The sequence below is a fragment of the Chiloscyllium plagiosum genome, chromosome 15 (assembly GCF_004010195.1).
Source record: "Chiloscyllium plagiosum isolate BGI_BamShark_2017 chromosome 15, ASM401019v2, whole genome shotgun sequence".
In the NCBI taxonomy this organism is placed as follows: domain Eukaryota; kingdom Metazoa; phylum Chordata; class Chondrichthyes; order Orectolobiformes; family Hemiscylliidae; genus Chiloscyllium; species Chiloscyllium plagiosum.
The window spans coordinates 67,254,594-67,280,433 of NC_057724.1; the positions used below are offsets into that span (position 1 = coordinate 67,254,594).

The window sequence follows — 25,840 nt, forward strand, 5'->3', positions numbered from 1 at the left end:
CTGATATACCAATAGAAGGCCTGACGGTTTTCCTTTATCCTATCCACCAACAACTTCTCATGTCCTCTCCTGGCTTTTCTTAGCCCTCTCTTTAGATCTTTTTTTGGCTAACTTATAACTCTCAAGCCCCCTAACTGAGCCTTCATATCTCATCCTCACATAAGCCTTCCTCTTCCTCTTTACATGACGTTCAACTTCTTTAGTAAACCATGGCTCCCTCTCTTGACAACTATCTCCCTGCCTGATAGCTATATACTTAGCAAGAATCCGCAGTAGCTGTTTCTTGAATAAGCTCCACATTTCAAGTGTGTCCATCCTCTTGACTTAACATCTTGTGATTTGGGGTTAAGTTTTGACTTCATGCTTTTATGAAGTACCTTTGGGCATCTTAAGATGTGAAAGGTGCTATATGAATGCACGTTGTTATTTTAATAAATGAAAAGCAACAGCCAAATTGGGCACAGTCAACTTCTATAAACAGAATGAACTGTGATCTCTTTTTGAGAACATTGATTGTGGAGTGAAGAGTCCTCAATGTTTGAGGAATGGGGGATGGTGCGGGTCAGGGGTTATGGGGGTCAGATGGGAAAGTTGATTTGAAACCACAATCCGATAAGCCATGTTGTCATTAAATGGTGGAGCAGGCTTGAAGGGCAAAATGGACTTCTCCAATTCCTAAATTCCTGTGTTGTGAAGAGATTAAGTATACAACCACCAAAAAATTCCAAATAAAAACAAAGGTATGGAGAAACTCTGCAGGTCTGCAGCATCTGTGGAGAAAGAAAGTTAACTTTTAAAGAGTCTGATTCAGTCCTGATGAAAGCTTCCGACCTGAAATGTCGACTCCCCTTATGCTGTGCTTTTTCCAGCTCCCCTCTTTATCCACTCTGACTCTCCAGCATCTGCAGTTCTCACTGTCTCCAAGAGTCTGATTTGAATCTTCTTTGGAACTGAGCTGTATTCCAGAGAAGGGTCACTGGACTCGCAGTGTTGACTCAGTTTCTCTCTTCATAGATGCAGCCAGATCTGCTGAGTTTTTCCGGCACTTTGAGTTTTTATTTTGGGTTTCCAACACTGGCAGAGCTTTGTTTCTGTCCCGTTTCTCTCTGATGGTACAAACTGCCCCTCACTCAGTTTTGTTTTTATAAACCAGGATCCCCCTTTCACCCTTGATGTTCCACTGGGGGTTGTGAGTCGTATCGAAAAAATTGCTGGCATTCAAGAGAACTCCTGTGGCTTGGAAATTGTGTGCAAGGTAATGTTTACTATTTATAACATCTTGTGATTGGAAAGAGGTAGAAGCAGTTTTACAAAGTGCTGGACAGACCACACATGGAGCTCTGCAAAACATTGTGAGCACAGCACCTTCAAAAGCTTTGGAAGGAGTAAATTGCAGGCTTTAGGATGGGACTGTGAGCGCAGGAGTTAATTTACAAGGAGACGCCACACAAATGCAAGTTGTAGTCCTTGGAATTTGGGAAGTTAAGGGATGGTTTGACTTTTGTCAGGATATTAAGGGGAACAGCTAGGGATAGATGGGGAGAATATATCGCGGTCAGGTGGGAAGGTTTAACAACAGGAGGGCTGTGTCTGAAATGTGGAGGCAGACATTTCTGGAATGAAGTTAGGAAACAGTCCGTTATGAAATGTCGTGAAGGTTCAGAACTTGCTTCCACAAACAGCAATAGTGCTGGGTCAGCTATTAATTTTTAAAATGAGAAGGATGGATTTTTATTAGTCTAAGGTATTAAAGAATACGTGTGGAGTTAGACTGCAGATTGTCCGTGATCACAAGGAAGAGATTGAGGGGTTGAATGTCTTACTCCTTGATGACGTGGAACCTCAATCTATGAGTGTGTTGGGTTGTGAGCTCAACAGTGGACCAAACGGTAGAACAAATTGGTTGTATTCTCTCAGAGAAATAAGTGTCCTTTGAGTATTTCAGTTCCCTCATGCTTGTATTTTACAGAATTATTGGCTTCCATGTGCTTGTTGTCCATTTTAAAAGCAGCTTTTTTTATTCCATTCAAGGGATGTGGGCATTGCTGGCTGGGTTAGCATTTAGTGCCCGTCCTTAGTCCTTGAGAAGGTGGTGGTGAGCTGCCTTCTTGAACTGCTGCAGTCCATGTGCTGTTGCAAGACCCACATTGCCCTTAGGGGGGGAATTCCAGGATTTTGACCGAGCCACAGTGAAGGAATGGTGATCTGTTTCCAGGTCAGGAGGGTGAATGGCTTAAAGGTGAACTTGCAGATGGTCGTGTTCCCATGTATCTGCTACCTTTGCCCCTCTAGATAGAAGTGGCCGTGGGTTTAGAAGCACTAGCTTTCGAAGCGTTGCTTCTTCATCAGGTGGTTGTGGAGCAAGATGAAGCAGCATTTTGAAAGCTAATACCTGTACCTCTGAATAAACCTGTTAGACTGTAACATTGTGTTGTGTGATTTTTAACATTACCCACCCTACTCCAATACCAGCACCTCCGAATCATGGGTTTGGAAGATACTTTCTAAGGATTTTAGGTGTATTCCTGCAGTGCATCTTGTACATAATACACACTGCTGCTACTGAGCGTGAGTAGTAGACGGAGTGGTTGCTTGTGAATGTGGTGCCAAGCAAGGGGCTGCTTTGTCCTGAATGGTGTTGGGCTCTTGAGTGTTGGTGGAGTTGCACCCATCCAGGCAAGTGGGGAGTAATCCATCACACTCCTGACGTGTGCCTTGTAGATGATGGACAGGCTTTGGGGAGTCAGGAGGGAGTTACTCACCACAGTATTCCAAACCTCTGACCTGCTCTTGTACTCACTGTGTTTATGTGGTGAGTCTAGTTCACTTACTGGCCTTGGGTAACCCCGAGGATGTTGATAGTTGGGGATTCATTGATGGTAACGCAATTAAATGTCATGGGGTGATGGTTAGATTGTTTCTTGTTGGTGATGGTCATTGCCTGGCATTTGTGTGGCATGAATGTTACTTGCCACTTGTCAGCCCAAGCTTGGATATTGTCCAGATCTTGTTGCATGGACTGCTTCAGTGTGTGAGCAGTCACGGATGGTGCTGAGCTGAACATTGTGCAGTCATCAGCGAACATCGCCACTTCTGACCTTATGATGGAGGGGAGATCATTGATGACCTCGATTGTTTCTCGATTTTCCAGCCTCGAAATTTAGCATTTCCTGTTGCAACCAAACCTCAGAGGCTTCAGCTTTATTTTTGTGCTTTCAGTCTAGACGTGATTAGGTTTGACATTGTCCAACTATGTTAACAGGATATGAGAAATCTGCGGTTTGCATACAAACAGGAAGAACATGGTAAACTCGAGATCTTTGAGAACCTCACACAGTATGCCTTTCCTGTCTCGAAGAACTTGGTAAGTCTGCCTGGCGTTGTGCTGTGTTTGTACTGTTCAGTCAGTGTAACACTGTTAGCTGTCCGATAAGCTGCTCAGGTCAGACATTTTAAAAAGTAAATTGCTGATTACAATTTGAATGCAACGGTCTTTTTATTGTACAGTTGACAGCACACTGGCAAGGGGTTACAAACCACAGCTGTGACTTGTGCATTTGTTTGAAGCTTAGCTGCTGAGGGCACTTTTACCTGCACTGTTGTTACACAAAGTTACTGTTGCAGTCAATATGTCATTACCAGACAGAAGGAGGCCCATCGTATTTCTGTCAATTCCCACTGTAGAGAAATCCAGTTGGTAGATTGTTGTCTAAATCTTCTCATCCATTTCTAGGCTTTTCTTCCCCCACCCTCCCCTTGGCTCTAGCAGCCTTCCAGTAAGTGCCCATCATTTGCTGAGCATTGACTGCCAGTTGGTTATTTGACCATGTGGGGCTTCACAGATCTTGCCTGAAGTTGATACATGTGTGGATTCTGGCCAGGAACCTATGGGCACTAATCCAGAATATGAACCTTCACTAATTTCCACCAGCCACACTCCTCTTGCAATGACCTCTGAAGCTCTGGGTTGAGACCTGATGCAGTCCTGCTTTGTTGAATTTTCCAATTCCCCAATCAAACCTGCTGCCTTCTGTTCTGCCTACTTTTTTTTGTAATTGTGAAAATATACTTTATTCATAATTTATCTATAAGTAAGTACAGAGGTCCAAAACAGTTCTGAACAGACTTTGCAGGAAGTGCTACTTTAATGCAATTGATTTTGTTGTTTCAGAAGAGCATAAATTACTAAAAGTCACATCAGACAGGCATGTCTTCAAATGAATACCTTTTTAATATATGTTGACCATGTAGCATGCTGTGTACAATCCTGCCTAAAATACCACTATCGAGACAAACACAATCACTCAATGCATGAAATGGCTATCTTTACCTTTCCTTGGTAAAACATCATTTTATAAAAGGGCTATGAATATTGTTCAAGTGAAATTCAATGTTTGGAAACTATCTGGGAGACAACAATCTGGAAAATTAGTTTTAAAATATCAGTGATGATAAATCATTTCAAAGATTGTATTAGCACCAGTTTATGTACAGTGAATTCTAGGGTCGGAATTAGCCAGATGGATTTCTGACAATTTAAAAGGGTACTGTTCCTCTGTTTAGGGAGCTGTGGGAGGGGGACATTGAGTGAAAGTGGACACTGGGGAATCATGCGCTCACTGAGCCTCTGTAATTTGAGGTCAGTGACACACTCAATAGCTGCTCAGTGCTTAACGGTGACAGAGCATGTTGTTCTGCAGAACGATTTGTCACTGTCAATCATAGATTACACAGACAAAATATTTATTTCTCATTCTGAGTGAAAGGCCAGTACCAGTCTCGCAGAGACCTTGTGTCATCCCAGTCCTTCCAAGTTTATGTTCAGCCAGTTGTAACATTAGCTTGAAGGCAGTTAGAGTGCTGCTGAAACCCATCATTTCGCATCTGAAGGGATGATCGTCCTGTGAAATCAACCGTTAGAAACCCTTCGTGCAGTAGACACCATAAGATGAGAGGATGCAGTTGCATTTTTCCTCTCTAAAGTCAATTTTAGTTCCAGGTTAAAGCAGGTTTTGCTTTCATGTAAATTAAATTCCTTCGCGGCCTGGCTGTAAGATTTTCAATCTCCTGAACCAGTTGTGCCAAGGTAAAGTTAATGCTGTCTGGAGAAAACAAAAATAAATGCAAGTCTATGTGCAGCAAAGACTCACTGAAACTTTATTCATGGTGTCACATGATTAAAACAATAGCAGTCCCACCTGCCTGGTTGTCTGTTGAATAATTTTACTTAATATTTTTGAAAAGCGCAATGAGTTGCTGAAATCTTTAATCGGGACATTTCCACATACACTCAGTGCCTCATCAGATCAGTCGTTTGACCAAGTCCTGAGCAGCCTTTCCTCCCATAATATAAATGCTTGTGATTGTTGGAAAATTGGCATTCTTGCATTTGTCCTGATGAATGCAGGATGAAAGGTTTCAATAACATTTCAGCAAGATTTGAGCTGTTGTACTATTGAGCAGTAGTCCTGTTTAAATAACCAGTGGCCAGTTGCCCTGAAGCATGATCACATGCTGACCAAGTAATTGCTATCATCTTATTTCACAATTCTTCTCTGAAAGAAAAGCTTGTCAGTAGAAGTGGTTTATTAAACTGGCTCTTGCACAAGCCTCTCAGAAAACCATGACCAATGATAGCCAGACATTTAGCTTAAATGATTGTTATATATCCAATAGAAAGTGGTGACTAGCCCCAGTTATAGCTACAGCAACACAGTGTTAGCCTCACAAACAATTTTTCTTGTAGAAATCCCCTTCCTCGATGCAGGCTGAAGCTGAATAAACTGGGGCTTTTTTCCCTGAAGTGTCAGAGGCTGAGGGGTGACCTTTACAGAGGTTTATAAAATCATGAGGGGCTTGGATAGGGTGAACAGACAAGGGGCGGGGGAGTCAAAACTAGAGGGCATAGATTTAAGGTTAGAAGGGAAAGATTTAAAAGTGACCAAAGAGTCAATATTTTCACGCATAGGGCTTGTGTGCGTGTGGAATGAACTGCCAGTGAAAGTGGTGGAGGTGGGTACAATTGTTTTTCTTTATTAACTCACAGGATGTAGGCATCACTGGCTAGGCCAACATTTATTGCCCATCCCTAATTGCCCAGAGGGCAGTTAAGCATCAACCACATTGCTGTGGGTCTGGAGTCACATCTAGGCCAGACCAGGTAAGGATGGCAGTTTCCTTCCCTAAAGGACATTACTGAACCAGATGGGTTTGTCTGACAATTGTCAATGGCTTCAGGGTCATCATTAGACTTTTAATTCTAGATTCGTGTTTTATTGAATTCAAATTCCATTTGCCATGGCAGGATTTGAACCCTGTCCCCAGAGCATTCACTGAGTTTCTGCATTAATAATCACCATTAATTACAACATTTAAAAGGCATCTGGTTAGGTGCATGAATAGGCAAGGTTAAGCGGGATATGGGCCAAATGCTGGTAAAATGGGACCAGATCAGTTTGGGATATCTGGTCAGTATGGGTGAGTTGGATCGAAGGGTCTGTTTCCATGCTATATAACTGTGTAGGTAACTGTTTAATATACATGTATGTTTATTTGTCACAGATTGATCACTGCTCTTTGTGAAACTTTGAGTCTCTCTATATGACCGCAGTTTGGAATTCTGGCGTGAACTTATCAAGCCTGTGACTTCTTGGTGCAGTTTCTGTTTTTGTGCAGCTGCTGCAACTCACTCAGATTGCTTTCCATACCCAGACCCACACCCAGACACACACCCATCCCACCTCTCCCAGTGCTCTTCATCATGGAGGAAGTTGGATCATTGCTTGCTGTCTGTCCAAGCTCTTCATTGGGTTGCTACCCCCTGCTGGTGTTAGTGTTGAGCTGTCAATAATGACCTCTCCCCTTTCTGACCCTGTGTCTGCACAGCATTCTGCTCCAGCATGCACTGTTTTAGCAGTCAAGCCATATGCAGTAACCCAACAAGTAATAAAAAGCACACTCTACAATCAAAAATATTTTCACTTTTTTTACATCATTATTTAATTAACACACACAACAGCTCCTGACCTCGTGTGAATTTTAAAATTTACTGGCAGGATGTGGGTGTCACTTGCTGGGCCAGCGTTTATTGCCTGTCCCTGGTTGCCCTGGTGAAGGTGGTGGTGACCTGCCTTCTCGAACTGCTACTGTCCGTGGGGGGGGGGGGGGGGGGGAGGCTGTGTTGTTGGCGAGAAAAGCTGCTCCCCCAGTACCGTCTGGCAGGAGTACAGACAACACTCGCTCAGCATCATTGTCAGTTGCTTCTTATTTACTGATCAAAACGACATCAGGAACATCTGGATTCCCACTTAGCCAGGTGTGGGTAACCTGCCAGACAATGCTGTTTGACGTCAGGTTCAATGTGTTGGGTCATAATGTGTTGTTACTGTTTTCTTTCTCCCATCTAGCCACTGTTTGCAATGAAGTATAAGGAGAAGTATCCGGTTCAGGGCTGGAAGGTGTACGATGCTGTGGCAGAATATAAAAGACAGGTGGGTCACCAATGTCCCTCTTACCCATGGCATATTCCACATGTTGTCTCTCCTTCTGTACGGAGCATGTTATTTAAAGCTGGTCAACCTTTTGGTGCCAATTCTGCGCGGTTTTGCTCTCTCCCACCGTGTGAGTTGGAGGTTGGGGCTCTCAGGCTTGTTCCACTTCTGTCCTCGGCATGCAGGCGATGCTGGCAAGGATCATTTATTGTGCCTCCCTAGTCACCCTGGGACATGAATATTATGTTTAAGGTGCTATATAAATGCAGGTTCTTTTTGTTGGGCTTGGAAAGCCATGACAAGTGGATGAGCTTACCTGGCCACTCCAGAGTGCTCGAAGGGTCAACACCATTGAATAGGACTGGAGTCACTTACAATTCAAACTGGGTGTGGCTGGCAAGTCCCCTTCCCTGAAGTGCATTAGCAAAGCAGTTGTGTTTCTCTACAACAAAGTATTCTGATTGTTTTTCTCTCGTGCAAGGCCATAGTTTGCCAGCTGGTCTTGTGGCTAAGTGAGGAGGTCCCTACCTCTGGACCAGAAGCTCCAAGCCTGAATCCCACTTCGGGACATAATGGCCGTGGAAGGTTTGATAGAAGAACAGGCAAACACTTTGGTTGTGAGTCCTTTGGTACGCCTGTGGCAGATGGTAAGAGCGGGAAAGTTCCCTGTTCATCAGAACCGTGTGAGAGCTGTAGCATCACAACTCTCCACACATTGAACATAGGAGGAGGAGTAGGCCATTCGGCCCTTCAACCCTGCTGCATCATTCAATACGATCATGGCTGATCATCTAATTCTGTCCCCTGTTCTCACTTCCTCCCACCTCCTTTGATCTCTTTAGTCCTGTGAACTATATATATATATATCTGTCCTTCTTGAAAACATACAATGTTTTGGCCTCAACAGTTTTACAGCATAGAGTTATACAGCATGGAGACAGGTCCTTTGGCCAGCTCCACCCACTAACCACTCTGTGTTTAAAAAAAATGTTGCCCCTCATGTCCGTTTTAAATCTTTGTCCTCTGTGGTAGTGAATTCGACAGACACGCTGTCTGGGTGAAGATCTTTCTCCTAAATGGCCTACCCATTATCTTTAGACTGTGAGCCCGGTTGTGGCTTCCCTGCTCATTCCCCTGTTTGCCCTGCCTAGTCCTGTTAGAAGTTGATAGGTTTCTGTGAGATCCTCATTCTTCTAGATTCCAGTGAATATCACCGAATCTAAACCAATCCAGTCTCTCCTCATATGACAAGAGGTTCCTTGAGCAGGTTCTTGTCATGAGCAAGTGTCCAAGGGACAACTCCACACAATTTTAGAAGATTTATTTCATTCATACCAAATGTTAAGGTGAGAAACTTGTCATTAAAACTTCTTTCAAAGTTCAGGCATGTTAGTCAGAGAAGCAGACCTTACCCTTCTCAGTGGTGAGAGTGTAAAATCTATTATTGCACATGTATTTTTATCTGTAATTATACAGCTGTGCAACACAGAAGGAGGGCATTCAGACCATTGCTAATACTGTCAGCCCTTTCAAAGAGCTCTCCTGTTCCTCCTGTATCTTTCAGTTTGAGCCTAGAGCAGCAGGCTAGTCATCACAGTATAAAAGAGAATCCCATTGGACTAAATGTACATGTGGAACCTGTAAGCAGTACACCAGGTCAATCAGCTGTGTGTGCCACATAGAGGGAGCCGATTTGTAAAGATGCGAACACTCCCCATTTTTCTTTCTAAATGGAAAGAGAGATTTGGATTTAGATAGCGCCTGTCACAACATTAGACTTCTCAAAATGCTTTACAGCAGATGAAGTCCATTTTTTAAAATCTGGGGGTCAGTTGTTGTGACTTGGCAGTCATGTTGTGCACAGCAAGCTCCCACAAACAGCTGCGGGATAATGACCGGATAATCTGTTTTAGTGCTGTTGGTTTTAGGAGGTAGTACTGGCCCAGCCATCATTCCTGCTGAAGGGCTTATGCCCAAAACATCAACTATTCTGCTCCTTGGATGCTGCCCGACCTGCTGTGCTTTTCCAGTGCCACACTTTGACTCCAGCCAATAAGGTAACTTCCTTGCTCTCCTTCGAGAATGCTGCACTCCCTTGGTACCGCAAGGGGAGAGCCAGTCTAAAGCTTGTGCTCAGTGCATTGCATTCCCCTCCCCTTATTCCCCCCCACCCCGATCTACCTCACCTCCCTTTCCCTCTCCTTCTCTCGGAAATGCTGGAAGCACCCTGCAGGTTAGCCAACAGCTTTGGAGAGAAGCTGAGTTAAAGTTTTAGCAATCTTTTGCTTCTCTTGTTCTTTTCACTGTCTATTTGTGCTCTGTCCAGGGTTTGCCAAATGAAAGTTGGGTCATCAGTAAAATCAACAGCAACTATGAACTCTGCGATACGTACCCTTCGATTGTGGTGGTGCCTACCAGTGTCAAAGATGACGACCTTTGTAAAGTGGCAGCATTTCGAACACGTGGGCGAATCCCAGTGAGTTCCCAAAAGAATTTATTTCTTTGTTTGAGTCTCTGTGGTGTGGCTGCATTTGGCACTCCAGCAGAAACAACTCCTTTCGAATCTCTCTATAATAAACCCAGCATTGAAACAGCTGCTGTGTCATTCCTGTGAGAATGACAGGACCACAGGATAGTAAGCAACTCAGATTCTGGTCAGTGCTTTTGTTAAACAAGAGCTGCATATTTTTCTCTAAATTATAAGCTAATCCTTAAACTGTTTCTGTTTTATTAAACGTGTGGTTACCTTCCTTTTAAAAAAAAAAGACTAGCATTAAGTAAACATAACTATATATTTGTAAGGTTGGAGGATTAGCCTGATAATCAGTTGTAGTGGAAATGCTGAAAGATGGTGTTAACAAGGCACTCAGAAAAGCAATATGTACATGTATGAGTGAGCATGGACACGCACGCACACACACACACGCATCGTGAGATAGGCAATTACATGATTAAAATGTTTGGGATAGATAAATGGAATGTGCTGGTTATAAATAGGCTGCTGTTTGTTGAATCTGCCATAATCATTTCTGAAGAAGGGCTCATGCCCGAAACGTGGATTCTCCTGCTCCTTGGTTGGTGCCTGACCTGCTGCACTTTTCCAGCAACACATTTTCAGCTCTGCCATAATCACGCCAATTTATAGAAAACAGCAGTGTTATTCAGAGTCTTCTTTATGAGTTGAGTTTTGCCAGCATTTTGTTGGCAGCTGAGTAGAATCAGAGTCCCTACAGTGTGGAAACAAGTCCTTTGGCCCAACAAGTCCACGCTGACTCTCCGAAGAGTAACTGACCCAACCTATTCCCCTCTGTTTAACCCCTGACTAATGCATCCAACCTACACGTCCGTGAACACTGGATAATTTAGCATGGCCAATTCACCTAACCTGCACACCTTTGGATTGTAGGGGAAAACCGGAGCACCCGGAGAAAACCCACGCAGACACGGGGAGAATGTGCAAACTCTACGTGCACAGTCACCTGAGGCTGGAATCAAACCCAGGTCCCTGGTGCTGTGAGACAGCAGTGCTAACCACTGAGCCACCATGCTACCTGTAAAGCATTAAGAGTTTGAAACCAAGGCAAAGATTGTCTGGAAAATGTGTGAGATCTGGTTTAATGCATTGATCCTGAAATCATTAACTATTCCATTGTGTGTTCAGTCGGTTTTGTCCTTCTTACCTTGTCCTTTGAGTGAATCTTCTTCCCTTCGCTGTTAGAGAGAGAAACATAACTCCCTTCAGAGCTCAGATCATTGCAAGAAACCATGATCTCAGCACATCAACATTGTGCCTCCTCTGGCTCAGCCCTCTCCTGTCTTACTTTTTTGTTCTGCTTTGTCACTTTGCACTTAATGACCCTAACACCACCCGGTTCAACTCCAGCCCTTAAAGGCCACCCCAGATCCCATTGACCACTGGAACAGGCTTGAGGGATGGAGTGACTTTACTGCACTCCCTGTGGAACATATGTCCCATCAACAATCAAATTAAATATACTGTACTCCCTAAAATACTGAGCCTTGATGCACTTAAAGACTCTTTCTGCCTCCTCCATCAGGTTTTGTCTTGGATCCATCCAGAAAGCCAAGCGACGATTACTCGATGCAGTCAGCCATTGGTGGGGCCAAATGACAAGCGGTGTAAGGAGGATGAGAAATATTTACAAACCATCATGGACGCCAATGCGCAGTCTCACAAGTTAATCATCTTTGATGCTCGACAGAGCAGTGTGGCAGACGCCAGTAAGGTGCTTGTTACGTTTAGCATCTTTTAACTTGTATTATTAAATTGCATACGATTGCAGGTAGTGACTTGAAGTGGAGAGAGAGTACTGGTTGGAAAGTATAGGAATAAACGAGTCTTTTTCCAAGTGGCAACTCGGGACTTGTAGGATGCCTTAGGCAATAGTGCTTGGACCCCAGCTATTCATAACTTATTTTAATGATTTGGATGAGGAAATTCAATGTTGCATCTACTGATATGCAGATGTCACAAGGCTGGCTGGGAGGGTGAGCTGTGAAGAGGATGCAGAGATGCTTCAATGTGATTTGGACAAGTTGAGCGAGTGGGTAAATGCATGGCAGATGAAGGATTATCTGTATAAATGTGAGGTTATCCACTTTGGTAGGAAAAACCAAAGAATAGATTTTTACCTGAATAACGATAGATTAGGAGAGGGGTGAGGTGCCTTGTCCAACGGTCACTGGAAGTAAAGATAAAGGTGCAGCAGATAAAGATAAAGGTGCAGCAGACGGTGAAGAAAGCAAACAGCATGTTGGTCTTTATAGCGAGTGGATTGGAGTATAGGGATGTCTTGCCGTAATTGGTCAGGGCCTAGTGAGACCACACCTGAAGTATTGTATGCAGTTCTGGTCTCCTTATCTGAGGAAGGATGTTCTGGCTGTGGAGGGAGTGCACTGAACCAGACTGGTTCATGGGAAGGCAGAACTGCCAGGTAAAGAGACTGGATCCTTTAAGAGTTATTTACTCGAGTTTAGAAGAATGAGGGGAGCTGTTATAGAAAACTATAAAATTCTAACCAGACTAGACAGGGTAAACACAGGTGCTGTTGACTGGGGAGTCCAGAACCAGGGATCACAGTCTAAGGATATAGGGTAGGCCACTTAGGACTGAAATAAGGAGAAATCTCTTCATCCTGAGAATAGTGAGTCTGTGGAGTTCTCTGCCACAGGAAGGAGTTGAGGCCAAAACATTGAATGTTTTGAAAAGAAGTTCAATATAGTTCTTAGAGCTAAAGGGATCAAAGGATATGAGGCGAAAGTGGAAACAGGTTACTGAGTTGGATGATCAGCCATGATGGTATTGAATGGTGAAGCAGGCTTGAAGGGCCGAGTGGTTTCTTCCTGCTCCTATTTTCTACGTTTCCACGGAGGTCATATTGTCAGACAATAAAAGTGGCTGTAAATAGACTTTTCAAAAAATAAAGTGATTGGAAATCTTTAAACCAAATTCCGAATCCATTGCACTTCGTGTAATGTTTATAAAGGTGCAATAGTCCCAGAGGGGAGAGAAAGGTAACAGGTGCTGGGTTAACCTGAGGGTCACCATGCCTCAAGTGAGGGGAGAGGTTGAGAAGGAGACTCCTTCATGGTAGGCTCAGCCAGTGTGAGAATTGAACCCAGGCTGTCCGTGTCACTCTGTATTGTGAACCAACTAACTGAGCTGAGCCAATTTTGTAGGGCAATTAACTGAGGTAGAATTTCATCTCTTTGTAATATTCATGCTGAAGGCATAACTGCTGTGGTCATGCATTGAGTCTTGTCTTTACGTTTTTACTAATCATTGATATTTGCACAATTGCCACTATCTTATAGGCAAAAGGTGGAGGCTATGAGAGTGAATCTGCATATTCAAACGCTGAGCTTATATTCTTGGAAATCCATAACATCCACGTCATGAGGGAGTCTCTCAGGAAACTGAAGGATGTCGTTTACCCTGTGATAGATGAAGCCAAGTGGCTGTCAAATATCGATTCAACTCATTGGTTGGAATACATAAGAGTAAGATACCTGTTCTGCGATATTTAACTATTACCATTGAATGGAACTGGTCTCCTCGAACTTCAAGTAATTCAATCTGCACAGTCCTTGGGTCATTAATTGTGGCGCTTAATTACAGGAGCACTGTTGGAGACTGAAACTGAGATGAAATAATGACTGTGGTTAAAGTGGGGGAACTGTGTGTGCTCAATTTGTAACTCCTTCAACCCCCCCCCACCCCGCCATGTCCTTCTCTGTCTCAGAACTTTGCTCATGTACCTGTCAATCGTGTTGTAGTCTTGCTGATGGCTGTCATTGGGCTCATCTCCCACAGCAGTAACAGAGTGGAGCAGGATCACCAGATACCTTCGTAAACTCAATTAGACAGTCAGCAGGAACAATTTCCTACCTCACCAGCCATGCCCCCCCCCAACCCCCACCCCGTCACCTGCTGCACTCCTATCCTATCCTGAAGCATCAGTTCAGTCTTAGTGCTGTAGTGAAGAGTTCACTTGGTAAAAACTTGGGGTGCCTAGATCTGTGTGGTTCAGGCATGAAGTGGACAGTTTCTAGACCAGGAACTGAACTGGTCTAACCACATTAAACACAGTGGCACGGAGAGCAGGTTAGTGGTTAGGAATACTATAGCAAGTAACTCCCATCCTGACTCCCCAAAGCCTGGTCCACTATCTACAACACACAATTTAAGAGTGTGTTGGAATACTTCCTGGATGAGTGCAGCTCCAATGATATTCAAGAAGCTTGACACCATCCAGGACAGAGCAGGCTGCTTGATTCACACCAAATCCACAAGCATCCACTCACTCAACGCTGACACTCAGTAACAGCAGTGTGTATTATCTACAAGATGCATGGCAGAAATTCACCAAAACTCCTTAGCACTTTCCAATCCCACAATCACTTCCATCTGGAAGGAAGGGCAGCAGATACATGGGAACACTGCCACCTGCAAGATTCCTTCTGAGCCACTCACCATCCTGACTTGGAAATATATTGTCATTCCTGTACTGTTACTGGGTCAAAATTCTGGAATTCCCTCCCTAAAAGTATGTCCTCCCAAACAATAACATGTGGGTCAACCATGGACTGCAGTGGTTCAAGAAGGCAGCTCACCCCCACCTTCTCAAGGGCAGCTATGGATGGCTAATAAATGTTGACCTGCAAGTGATGCTCATATCCCATGAGTGAGTAAAATAACAGGTTGTCTCTGGTTTTCATAGTTTCGTAACTAGCCTTGATGTTCAGAGGAGAGTCTAATCTTCAAAGAAGCCACTTGTTCTCTTTGTGAGACAGATGAGCTGTGCTCGGGCAGAACTTCCAACTTTGACAGGAGCATAAAGCAGATAGAGTCATAGCACGGAAACAGTCCCTTCGGTCCAATTCGTCCATGCCGACCAGATATCCTAAATTAATCTAGTAGCAGCATTTGGCCCTTATCCCTCTAAACTCTTCCTATTCATGTACCCATCAAGATGCCTTTTAAATGTTGTAATTGTACCACCACCACCTGTGGCAGCTCTTTCCACACATGCACCACCCTCTGCATGAAAACGATGCCCCTAAGGTCCCTTTTATATCTTTCCCCTCTCACCTTAAACTTATGCCCTCTAGTTCTGGATTCCAGATATTAGTGAATTAACCACAGTTATGACAATTAGTGCAGATCAGCATGCGGACCGAAATAGAGAGAGAGATTGAATTTTAGATTCTTTTGTCCAAACTGAAAGTTCTTCTTTCTCTCTGTTGAAATCTTAAACAGTGCCACAAAACCTTGTTTGCCCAGTTGGCAGAGGAATAACAGCTTTAGATGGTAGCAACACTGGACAATATTAAACAGAAGGTGCCTCCCTTGTGAGGGAGTGCAGGAGTGTTATGACTCCACGCTCTAATTGGTTGCATTTCAGATAGTGTCAACCAGTCTAAAAGAAGCCAAGTTCCTTGTAATTGGATCCTGAGCTTGAATTGTGGTCTTTAACTCCCACATGTTTATCTGACTGAGAGAGCTTTCCAACAGTAATTTAGTGCAGTTGAGTTGCCCTGAAATGGCAGTTGGGTTTGAGAAGAGATCTTGGATCTTAACATCTCTCGCTGGGAAAATGTTAGAATCTATTAGCAAGGATATAATAGCAGAACATTTAGAAAATTAATATAATTAAGCAGAGTCAGCCTGGCCTCAGGAAGGATGCATCATAGTAGCCAATTGATTAGAGTCATAGAGTAATACAGTATGGAAACAGGCCCTTCGGCCCAAATTGGTCCATGCTGACTCTGGTGCCCACGCAGCTAATTCCAATTGCCTGTATTTGATCCATATCCCTCTAAACCTTTCCCTCTAAATCTCGTAAATCTCGTTTAACTATGTCTTTCTGATAACAGGGTGACCAAACCTGTAGGAGGAAGTCAGCACTGCAGATGCTGAAGACTAGAGTCGAGAGTGTGGTGCTGGAAAAGCACAGCAGGTCAGGCAGCATCTGTGGAGCAGGAGAATCGATGGCATAAGCCCTTCATCAGGAATCCCTCTCAACTTAAACCTATGCCCTCTCTAGTTTTCAATTCCACATCCCAGGAAAAAAGACTATATGCATTCATCCTATCTATACCATTCATGATTTTAAACACCTCAATAAGATCACCCCTCATTCTGACCAAAACTGTAGCCTCACCAAAGAATTATACAATTGTAACACAGCATCCCAACTCCTATACTCAATCCCTTGACCGATGTAGGTAAGCATGCTAATTGCTTTCTTCACCACCCTGTCTACCTGTGACTTGCTTTCAAAGAACTATGTACTTGTACTTCTAGGTCCCTCTGTTCCACAACACTCCTCAGGACCTTACCATTTACAGTATAAGTCCTATATTGGCTTGATTTTCCAAAGTGCAACACCTCATACTTACCTTTTATTGAATTGCATTTGCCAATCCTCAACCAACTTCTCCATCTGATCAAGATTGCTCTATAGTTTTTGATAACCTTCCTTGTTATCAATGATACCTCCTAATTTTGTATCATCGACAGATTTACTAATCATGCCTTATATATTCACATCCAGATCATTTATATAAATAAGAAATAACAAAGGTCCCAGCACTGGCCCTGTGGTATACCACCAGCCCCTGCAGTCTGACAAGAATTCTTTGAAGAGGTAACAAGCAGGATTGATAAGGGAGAATCTTTCAATGTATTGTATTTGGATTTCCATAACGTGTTTGATAAGATACCATGCCTATAGCTATGTAAATAAGATGAGAGACCATGGCAGTGGAGGTATATTCGAGGAGCAGGAAAATCTACGTTTTGGGCAAAAGCCCTTCATCAGGAATGCACCCTGCCTCATTCCCGATGAAGGACTTTTGCCTGAAACATCGATTTTCCTGCTCCTTGGATGCTGCCTGACCTGCTGTGCTTTTCCAGCACCACTCTAATCTAGACTCTGATCTCCAGCATCTGCAGTCCTCACTTTCACCAATGGAGGTATATTGACATGGATAGAGGATTGGCTAACTAAGAGAAGACCCAAAGATGAGATAATGGGGCATTTTCAGGATGGCAGTCTGTAACTGGATGGCATTGCTACTTTCTCTCCAGCGTCTCTTGGTTGTTCTTCACTGGAGTGACCTTCTTTCACATGAGATGTGGTTGTGTGTGTATGACCTTAGTGCTGTCACTGCACCATGCTGTTCTCCACTTGCTTTGACATACCCAACGTTTGGTGTCATAGGCCTGGAATTTCATCACCAAAGTGGGCAGAGGGTGTTGGGAAAATTCCCCGCTTTGCGTCCCTGCTTCGTGATAAAGAGCCCGCACAGACGGGATCTGCTTCGTATTTTTTGTTGTGGCGGGGTGTTATTGGCTGGTATAGGAAAGAGTTTGGAGGCAGCCCCAAGGACTGCGTGTGTTAAGGCAGCCTGACTCAGTGAAAAAGACTGGAAAAGAACCAGTTGTAGATTAAAAACGTCCTTGTCAGCCCCATACATTGTGTACAAACAGCATTAGATATTGAGCCATCATCACGTTAATTTTCTTCCTTTGTCCTACTTCAGGTTAAATTCTTCACACTGAGAGGCAGTACTAACAGCCCTGACTACATAGTTTAACTATATACAGCATATCACAGGCTGATGCTTTAAGAGAGTGTTGCATTGTCAATGGTGGTGTCTTAGATGAGAAAGAAGATCCAAATGCCTGTTTGAGTAGGCACAAATATCGCCAAATGCTGTTGGGAGAAGGACCCAGACTCATCCTGGTCGCCTCTGCGCCCCCCCCTCCTTCAGCCACTGGCAGCAGAAATAGAGGTCACCTGATCATCCAAAAAATGTGTGATCTTTGATTTTTTTGCTGTATATAAATGTTGCTCTGTTTGCTTGTGTAACAGAAGTAATTGTATTTTGAATGGAATTTCACTGGGCCTCTTGACATTATTGAGGCTTTGAAGAAATGCAACTTCATGATTCAGTTTATGCTAATTTCTTTCTCCGCTATGAACTCTAGGCTATAGCTCGTTCTGTCATTAATTGGCTGTCCTCTGTTTCTTTCCAGATCCTTTTAGCCGGAGCCGTTCGGATAGCAGACAAGGTTGAATCGGCAAAAACCTCGGTTGTGGTCCATTGTAGCGACGGCTGGGACCGGACCTCTCAGCTAACCTCCCTAACCATGCTGATCCTCGACAGCTACTACCGAACTATCAAGGGTTTTGAAGTGCTGATTGAAAAGGAGTGGCTAAATTTCGGACACCGTTTTGCAGTCGTAAGTAATGAAAGGGCATAATGGAGTTGTGAGTGAGCAAACAGAGTCATAGAGATGTACAGCATGGAAACAGACCCTTTGGTCCAACTCATCTCTGAATCATTTCGCTTGCTACATCACTTGAAACTTGAGTTTTATAAACCTGGAATTGGTCTTTAATCCTGCTGTAGACACTGGAACAAATAATGGAGCCTGATGCTGCCCTGCAATACTGATCACTCTCGGTCATCGGTAAAGTGATGGAAGGTGTCATCAACACTGCTACCCAGCAGCACCTGCTCAGCAATAACCTGCTCAGTGACGCCCAGTTTGAGTTCCACCAGGGCCACTCAGCTCCTGACCTCACTACAGCCTTGGTTCGAAAATGGACAAAAGAGCTGAATTCCAGAGGGGTGGAGAGAGTGACAGCCCTTGGCATTATAGCCACATTTAACCAGGTGTGGCATCAAAGAGCCCCAGAGAAATTGGAGTCAATAGGAATCAGAGGAAAACTTTCCACTATTGGCTGTCATACCGAGGAAGACGGTTGTGGTTATGGAGGTCAGTCATCTCAGCTCCAGGACATCTCTGCAGGAGTCCCTCGGTGTAGTGTCCTAGGCCAAACCATCTTCAGCTGCTTCATGAATGACCATTCCTCCATCACAAGGTCACTGTGCAATCATCAGCGAACATCCACACTATGTTCAGCAGCATTCGCCATTTGCAACTGCTCAGATACTGAAGCAGTCTATATCCAAATGCAACAAGACCTGGATGATATCCAGGCTTGTGCTGACAAATGGCAAGTAACATTCGCTCCACACAAATGCCTGGCAATGAGTGTGATAATACAAAATCTAACCATCACTTCATGACATTCAATGACACTGCTGTCACTGAATCCCCCACTATCAACATCCTGGGATTACCACTGACCAGAAACTCAACTGGACCCACTACATAAACACAGTGGCTACAAGAGCAGGTCAGAGGCTAGGAATATTGTGGCGAGAAACTCACCTTCTAATTCCCCAAAAGCTGTTCACCATCTATAAGGCACAGGTCAGGAGTGTGATGGAATACTCCCCACTTGGCTGGATGGGTACATCTCCAACAACACTCCGGAGGCTTGATACCATCCAGGACAAAGCAGCCCGCTTGATTGGCACAACATCCATTCTCTCCATCACCAATGCTCAGTAGCAGCAGTGTATAGTATTTACAAGATGCACTGCAGAAGTTCACCAAAGATCCTCTTCCAGCGCCTTCCCAAACCCACGACCACTTGCACCTCAAGGGACTAGGCCAGCAGATACATGGGAGCACCAACACCTGCATGTTCCCCTTCAAGTCATTCCCCAACCTGACTTGGAAATATATTGCTGTTCCTTCATTGTCACTGGCTCAAAATGCCAGAGCAGCTTTGGATCAAGAAAAAAGCTTACCACCATTTTCTCAAAGGCAATTGGGGACAGGCAGTTAATACTGGCCAGCCAGCAACCACAAGATCCAAGGAGTGAATAATAAATAAATCAGAGGTATTTTTGAAATGACAGAAGTGTGGGGTATTGGATGACACATGGAACTGCAGCTCTGTTTGAGTCCTCAGGTGGATGTAAAGGCTCCCACAGCAGTATGAAGAGGACCAGCACAGTTAGCATCCATGTCCTAACCAATATTTATCCCTCAGTTAGCAACAGACAGACTGACCATTTCAGTAAAAGTAAATTACCATCAATGCTGGAAATTGGAAATAAAATTAGAAAGTGCTGGAGAAACTCAACAGATCTGGCAGCATCTTTAGGGAGAAAAGCAGAGTTAACATTTGATTCTTCTTTGAAACAGTTTTGAAGAAGTGTCAAATCATTAACTTTTGTTTCTGTCTCCACAGATGCTGCCAAACCTGCTGGGTTTTTCCTGCATTTTTATACCTCACTGGTTTATCTCACTGGTGTCTGTGGGAGCTCTCTATGCTGGGCAGTTGTTTCTTACATTGCAACAATGACTACACTCACCAAAGTGGGACAAGGTGCGTTTGGAGTGTGCTGGGTTGTGAAAAGTGCTGGGTAATGGCTAGTCTTTCTCTCTTCTTGCAGAGAGTGGGACACGGTGATGAGAACCATGCTGATGCTGATCGATCGCCCATCTTCCTTCAGTTCATTGACTGCGTCTGGCAAATGACAAAGCAGGTAGGAGCTGCCTTCAGACAAATGTATGGAATGAACTTCCAGAGGAAGTGCTGGATGAGGGTATGTTACAATGTTTAAAAGACATTTATAAAAGTACATGAATAAGAAACATTTGGAAGGATCTGGCCTAAGCACAGACGGGTGGGGCTAGTTTAGTTTGGGAATTATGGTCAGCATGGACTGAAGGGACTGTTTCTGTGCTATATGACTCAGGTAATTGCAGCAGTTGATTTGATGGTGTTGCGTGATACAGTATGTGAGGCTGTGCCTGGACTGTTCCGGTCACTATCTCTAAACCAACCTCATTAAAATGAATTATCTGTGGTCACACATCTCAGTTCTGTCTGTGGGAGGTCTCTCTGCTTGTCTGCCTTGCCTCCTACATTATAGCAGTGACTATACATCAAAAGTATTCTAAAGTGCCTGACTTGGTGAAAGGTGATTAATAAGTGTAAATCTTTCTTGGGGTGGCAGGGTGGCTCAGTGGTAAGCACTGCTGCCTCACAGCACCAGGGACTCGGCTTTGATTCCAGCCTTGGACGACTGTGTGACAGAGTTTGCACATTCTCCCCGTGTCTGCGAGGGTTTCCTCCGGGTGCTCTGGTTTCCTCCCACAATCCAAAGATGTGCAGGTTGGGTGAATTGGCCGCGCTAAATTGTCCATAATGTTCAGGAATGTGTAGGTTAGGTGCATTAGTCAGGGGTAAAGGTAGAGTAATGGGCAACGCGTTTGGGTGGGATACTCTTCGGAGGGTCAGTGTGGATTTGTTGGGTCGAAGGGCCAGTTCCCACACTGTAGGGATTCTATGCATTCTTCTTTCTAACTGTACAGATGGGAATAGTCAAGTTATTATTGATCCATTATGAGGATCAAAGATGAAGTGTGTTGATTATTTTAGTGGCCCTGTTCCTGTGAGTCTGGGATGTTGCGGTCTGTGGGTGCCTGCTGGGATTTGGAGTTGTGTTTCTGATGGTGGTCAATGTCCCTTTGAGGAGCAGTAAATGCATGGCTGCCTGCCTTCCCTGTGTTCTTCGTATGACAGTTTTTTTTTGTGTCTGTGCGCCTTGTTTAACTTCTTCCACATATACATTCACTGAGCCCTCCTGGAGTGGACTGTTTAAGACAGGCTACCAGGGTTGCTCTGACCAGGAATGCTGTATATTGAAGCTTTCATCGTCAGAGCTGCCTCTTTCCAAGAAGCCTGACTGTTTTTCTCACAACCCGTGATTGAATGAAAAGAAAATGAGTCTCCTTTTTTCCGTCATCATGTTCTTGTTCTGTGACCTTCTCTCTTAGAATAGAACGATAGAATCCACTACAGTGTGGAAAGAGACCATTCAGCCCATCAAGTCTGCATTGACCTTCTCAAGAGTATCCCACCCAGAGCCACCACCCACCTATCCTCATATCGCCTTATTTCCAATGGCTAATGCGCATATCTTGTACAAACCTTCACACTATGGGCAATTTACCATGGCCAATCCACCTAAACTGCTCACCTTTAGACTCTTGAAGGGTGAATCTTACTTTTCCCCCACCCCACAGTAAATTTGATGAAGGAGGAACGGGTGGGTAATCATGAAGGCAGGCAGGGATCCTGACACATTTCCAGCCTCCACACCACGGCAGGAAGGCCATCCCACCAAAGGAAGGCATTAAATGGGCATTGAGGGGAGGTGATGGTTTTATTGATAGAATGTTAATCCAGAGACCCAGGTCATGGGGACCCTGGTTCAAACTCTACCATGCCAGATGGTAGATTTTGATTTCAATAAAAATTTGGAGTTAAGAGTCTCAATGTGACCATGAAGCATTTGTTGATTTGTCAGAAAAATCTCATCTGGTTCACTAATGTTGTTGGAGGGAATCCTGAGGGACAGGATGTACATGTATTTGGAAAGGCAGGACTGATTAGGGATAATCAACATGGCTTTATGCGTGGGAAATCATGTCTCACAAACTTGACTGAGTTTTTTTAGGAAGTAACAGAGAGGATTGATGAGGGCAGAGCAGTACATGTGATCTATATGGATTTCAGTAAGGCGTTCGACAAGGTTCCTCATGGGAGTCTGGTGAATACAGGGTGAACTAGCCATTTGGATACAGAACTGGCTCAAAGGTAGAAGACAGAGGGTGATGCCGGTGGAGGGTTGTTTTTCAGACTGGAGGCCTGTGACCATTGGAGTGCCACAAGGATCGGTGCTGGGTCCTCTACTTTTTGTCGTTTACATAAGTGATTTGGATGCGAGCATAAGAGGTACAGTTAGTAAGTTTGCAGATGACATGAAAATTGGAGGTGTAGTGGACAGTGAAGAGGGTAACTTCAGATTACAACAGGATCTTGACCAGATGGACCAATGGGCTGAGAAGTGGCAGATGGAGTTTAATTCAGATAAATGCGAGGTGCTAAATTTTGGGAAAGCAAATCTTAGCAGGACTTATACACTTAATGGTATACTCCTAGGGAGTGTTGCTGAAGAAAGAAACCTTGGAGTGCAGGTTCATAGCTCCTTGAAAGTGGAGTCACAGGTAGATAGGATAATGAAGAAGGCGTTTGGTATGCCAACCTTTGGTCAGAGTATTGAGTACAGGAGTTGGGAGGTCATGTTGTGGCTGTACAAGATATTGGTTAGGCCACTGTTGGATTATTGTGTGCAATTCTGGTCTCCTTCCTATCGGAAAGATGTTGTGAAACTTGAAAGGGTTCAGAAAAGATTTCCAAGGATGTTGCCAGGGTTGGAGGATTTGAGCTACAGGGAGAGTCTGAACATGCTGAGGCTGTTTTCCCTGAAGTGTTGGAGATTGAGGGGTGACCTTATAGAGGTTTACAAAATTATGAGGGGCATGGATAGGATAAACAGACAAAGTTTTTTCCCTGGGGTGGGGGAGTCCAGAACTAGAGAGCATAGGTTTAAGGTGAGAGGGGAAAGATATAAAAGAGACCTAAGGGGCAACTTTTTCACACACAGCGTGGTATGTGTATGGAATGAGCTGCAGAGGAAGTGGAGGCTAGAACAATTGCAACATTTAAGAGACATTTGGATGGGTATATGAATGGGAAGGGTTTGAGGGGATATGGGCCGGGTGCTGGCAGGTGGGACTAGATTGGGTTGGTATATCTGATTGGCATGGACAGGTTGCACTGAAGGGTCTGTTTCCATGCTGTACATCTCTATGACTGTAATGTCCTTTTAGGACGGAATTCTGCCATCCTTACTGGGTCTGGCCTATGTGGGACTCCAGATCCACAGCAACGTGGTTGACTCTTAACTCCGCTCCCCCCCCCCCCAACCCCCCCGGCAATTAGGGATGGGCTGTAAGCGCTGGCCCAGCCAGCAATATCCTCATCCCGTGAATGAATAAAAAAAACTTAATACCCACTTTGTACATTCCACTGTTGTAAACCAAGAGGTGGGTCAGGGAGTCATGTTGGGACATGTATGCTCCTGAGCTCGGAGTCTCTTCTTCCAACTCACTTGGTGCCTGATAGAGGGAGCTGGCCTCTCCTCTGAGAGCCAATCCATTGGGCTTGCTGTAACCGACCTCCCTCACAAGCCGACGTCTGCAACCGTTCACCTCCCACTCCTTGATCTGAGATCTTGGCCCCGATATCCCATGGGTAGTGATGGCACTGCTGGGCCCTGGAGTGGCCGACCTCTGTCCCCTGAAGTCTTTGATCCCAGAGGAAGGTCCGCCCCTCTTCCAAACACTTGATTGGCGTGGGAATTACCAGAAAGAGCTGACAGGGAGAAAGTGAGGACTGCAGAATCAGGAAATCGGAGTTGAGAGCCTGGTGCAGGAAAAGACAGCAGGTCAGGCAGTATCCAAGGAGCAGGAGAATCAATGTTTCTGGCATAGGGTTAGGTGAATTGGCCATGCTAAATTGCCCATAGTGTTCAGGGACGTGTAGGTTAGCTGCATTAGTCAGGAGTAAATGTAGAGTAATACGAAAGGGGAATAGGTCTGGATGGGTTACTCTTTGGAGGGTCATTGTGGAGTTGTTGGGCCAAATGGCATGTTTCCATGTTGTAGGGATTCTGTGATGCTCTCCTGATCTCCTCATTCTCTTGGTGCTATTTGAAACTGCTGACTGCCTGTCATCAGACTCCACAACCAGAGGAAATTATCTTGCTTCATCCTGATGATCTTTTTAAAAGAAAATGACATTACCTTAGCTTTCTCTGTTTCATTTAACATGAGTGCTAGCCTCTTAGGTCTCTACCTGTCAGTAGAGCCTGATCTACAAAGTCTGTTATGTCACATACTCCTCGTGATATTCTTTTGATGTTCCTTTCTGAAAAAGGCCATTCCAGTTAACAGGGCAGTGTCTGACTTAAGTTAAAGATTCCTTTTTATATGATGCTGTTCTAGAATATAGTACCTGTCATTCCAGTTGCACTGTGACTTGCCATTTCCATCTGTCATTCGCTTAGTAACCTAGTCCTTACTGGGGAAGCAGTGGTCTCCAGTGTTATCACTGGATTGTCAATCCAAAGACTTAGTTCAGGTTCAAATCCTGCCATGGCAGTTGAAGGAATTTGAGTTCAATAAATTTCTGGAATTAAGGATTTACTGATGACGTGAATTTTTTTGTCGATTGTCCGAAAAATCCATCTGGTTCACTTATTTCCTTCAGTGACTCCAGACCTGCAGCAATATGGTTGACTCTTAACGGTCCTCTGGGCAATTAGGGACAGACGACGAATGCTGTCCTAGCCAGCGCTGCCCATATCCCATGCACGAATTTCAACCACGCTGGGATAAAGTCAGCTTGCTTCGAGGTACCACAGAGATCAGTCCTCGTGCTCCAACGATTTATAATCTATATGGATGCAGGAATAGAAAGTATCAAAACCACATTTGCAGATGACACTAAAATATGTGGGAAAGTAAGTTGCAGTGAAGAAATAAGAAATATACAAATGGATATTGACGGTTAGGTGACTGGGCCAAAATTTTGCAGATGGAGTTTAACATGGATAAGTGTGAGGTTTATCAAATATGGTTGGAAAAATTTAAAAAAACATCGAAATGGAGGGAATGCTTTAGTGCAGAGGGATCTGGGTAGCCTCATGCATGACTTACAAAAAGCTAGTCTACAGGTGCAACAGGTAATGAGAAGGGCAAATGGAATTTTGGCATTTATTGCTAAAGGAATGGAGTTTAAAAGTAGGGAAGTGAAGCTGCAACTGTGCAAGGCATTAGTGAGACCACATCCAGAGTATTGTGTGCAATTTTGAAATCACACAACACCAGGTTATAGTCCAATAGATTTATTTGGAAACACTATCTTTTGGAGCACTGCTCCTTCATCAGGTGATTGTGGCGAATCACCTGATGAAGGAGCGTCGCTCCGAAAGCTAGTGTGCTTCCAATTAAACCTGTTGGACTATAACCTGGTGTTGTGTGA

At 44.2% G+C, this 25,840-nt stretch overlaps 1 protein-coding gene across 5 annotated transcripts in view; it reads left to right on the forward strand.

Annotated features, from left to right (window-relative positions):
• Positions 1-25,840, forward strand: part of mtmr1b (myotubularin related protein 1b) — a 94,701-nt gene that overhangs the window by 39,445 nt on the left and 29,416 nt on the right. For all 5 annotated transcript variants that reach the window (XM_043705114.1, XM_043705117.1, XM_043705116.1 and 2 more), the window contains 8 exons: positions 1,154-1,255; positions 3,263-3,364; positions 7,407-7,490; positions 9,817-9,966; positions 11,549-11,737; positions 13,326-13,511; positions 18,055-18,261; positions 20,337-20,429. In XM_043705114.1, coding sequence (XP_043561049.1) covers positions 1,154-1,255; positions 3,263-3,364; positions 7,407-7,490; positions 9,817-9,966; positions 11,549-11,737; positions 13,326-13,511; positions 18,055-18,261; positions 20,337-20,429 — 1,113 coding nt within the window. The remainder of the gene's footprint in view (positions 1-1,153; positions 1,256-3,262; positions 3,365-7,406; positions 7,491-9,816; positions 9,967-11,548; positions 11,738-13,325; positions 13,512-18,054; positions 18,262-20,336; positions 20,430-25,840) is intronic.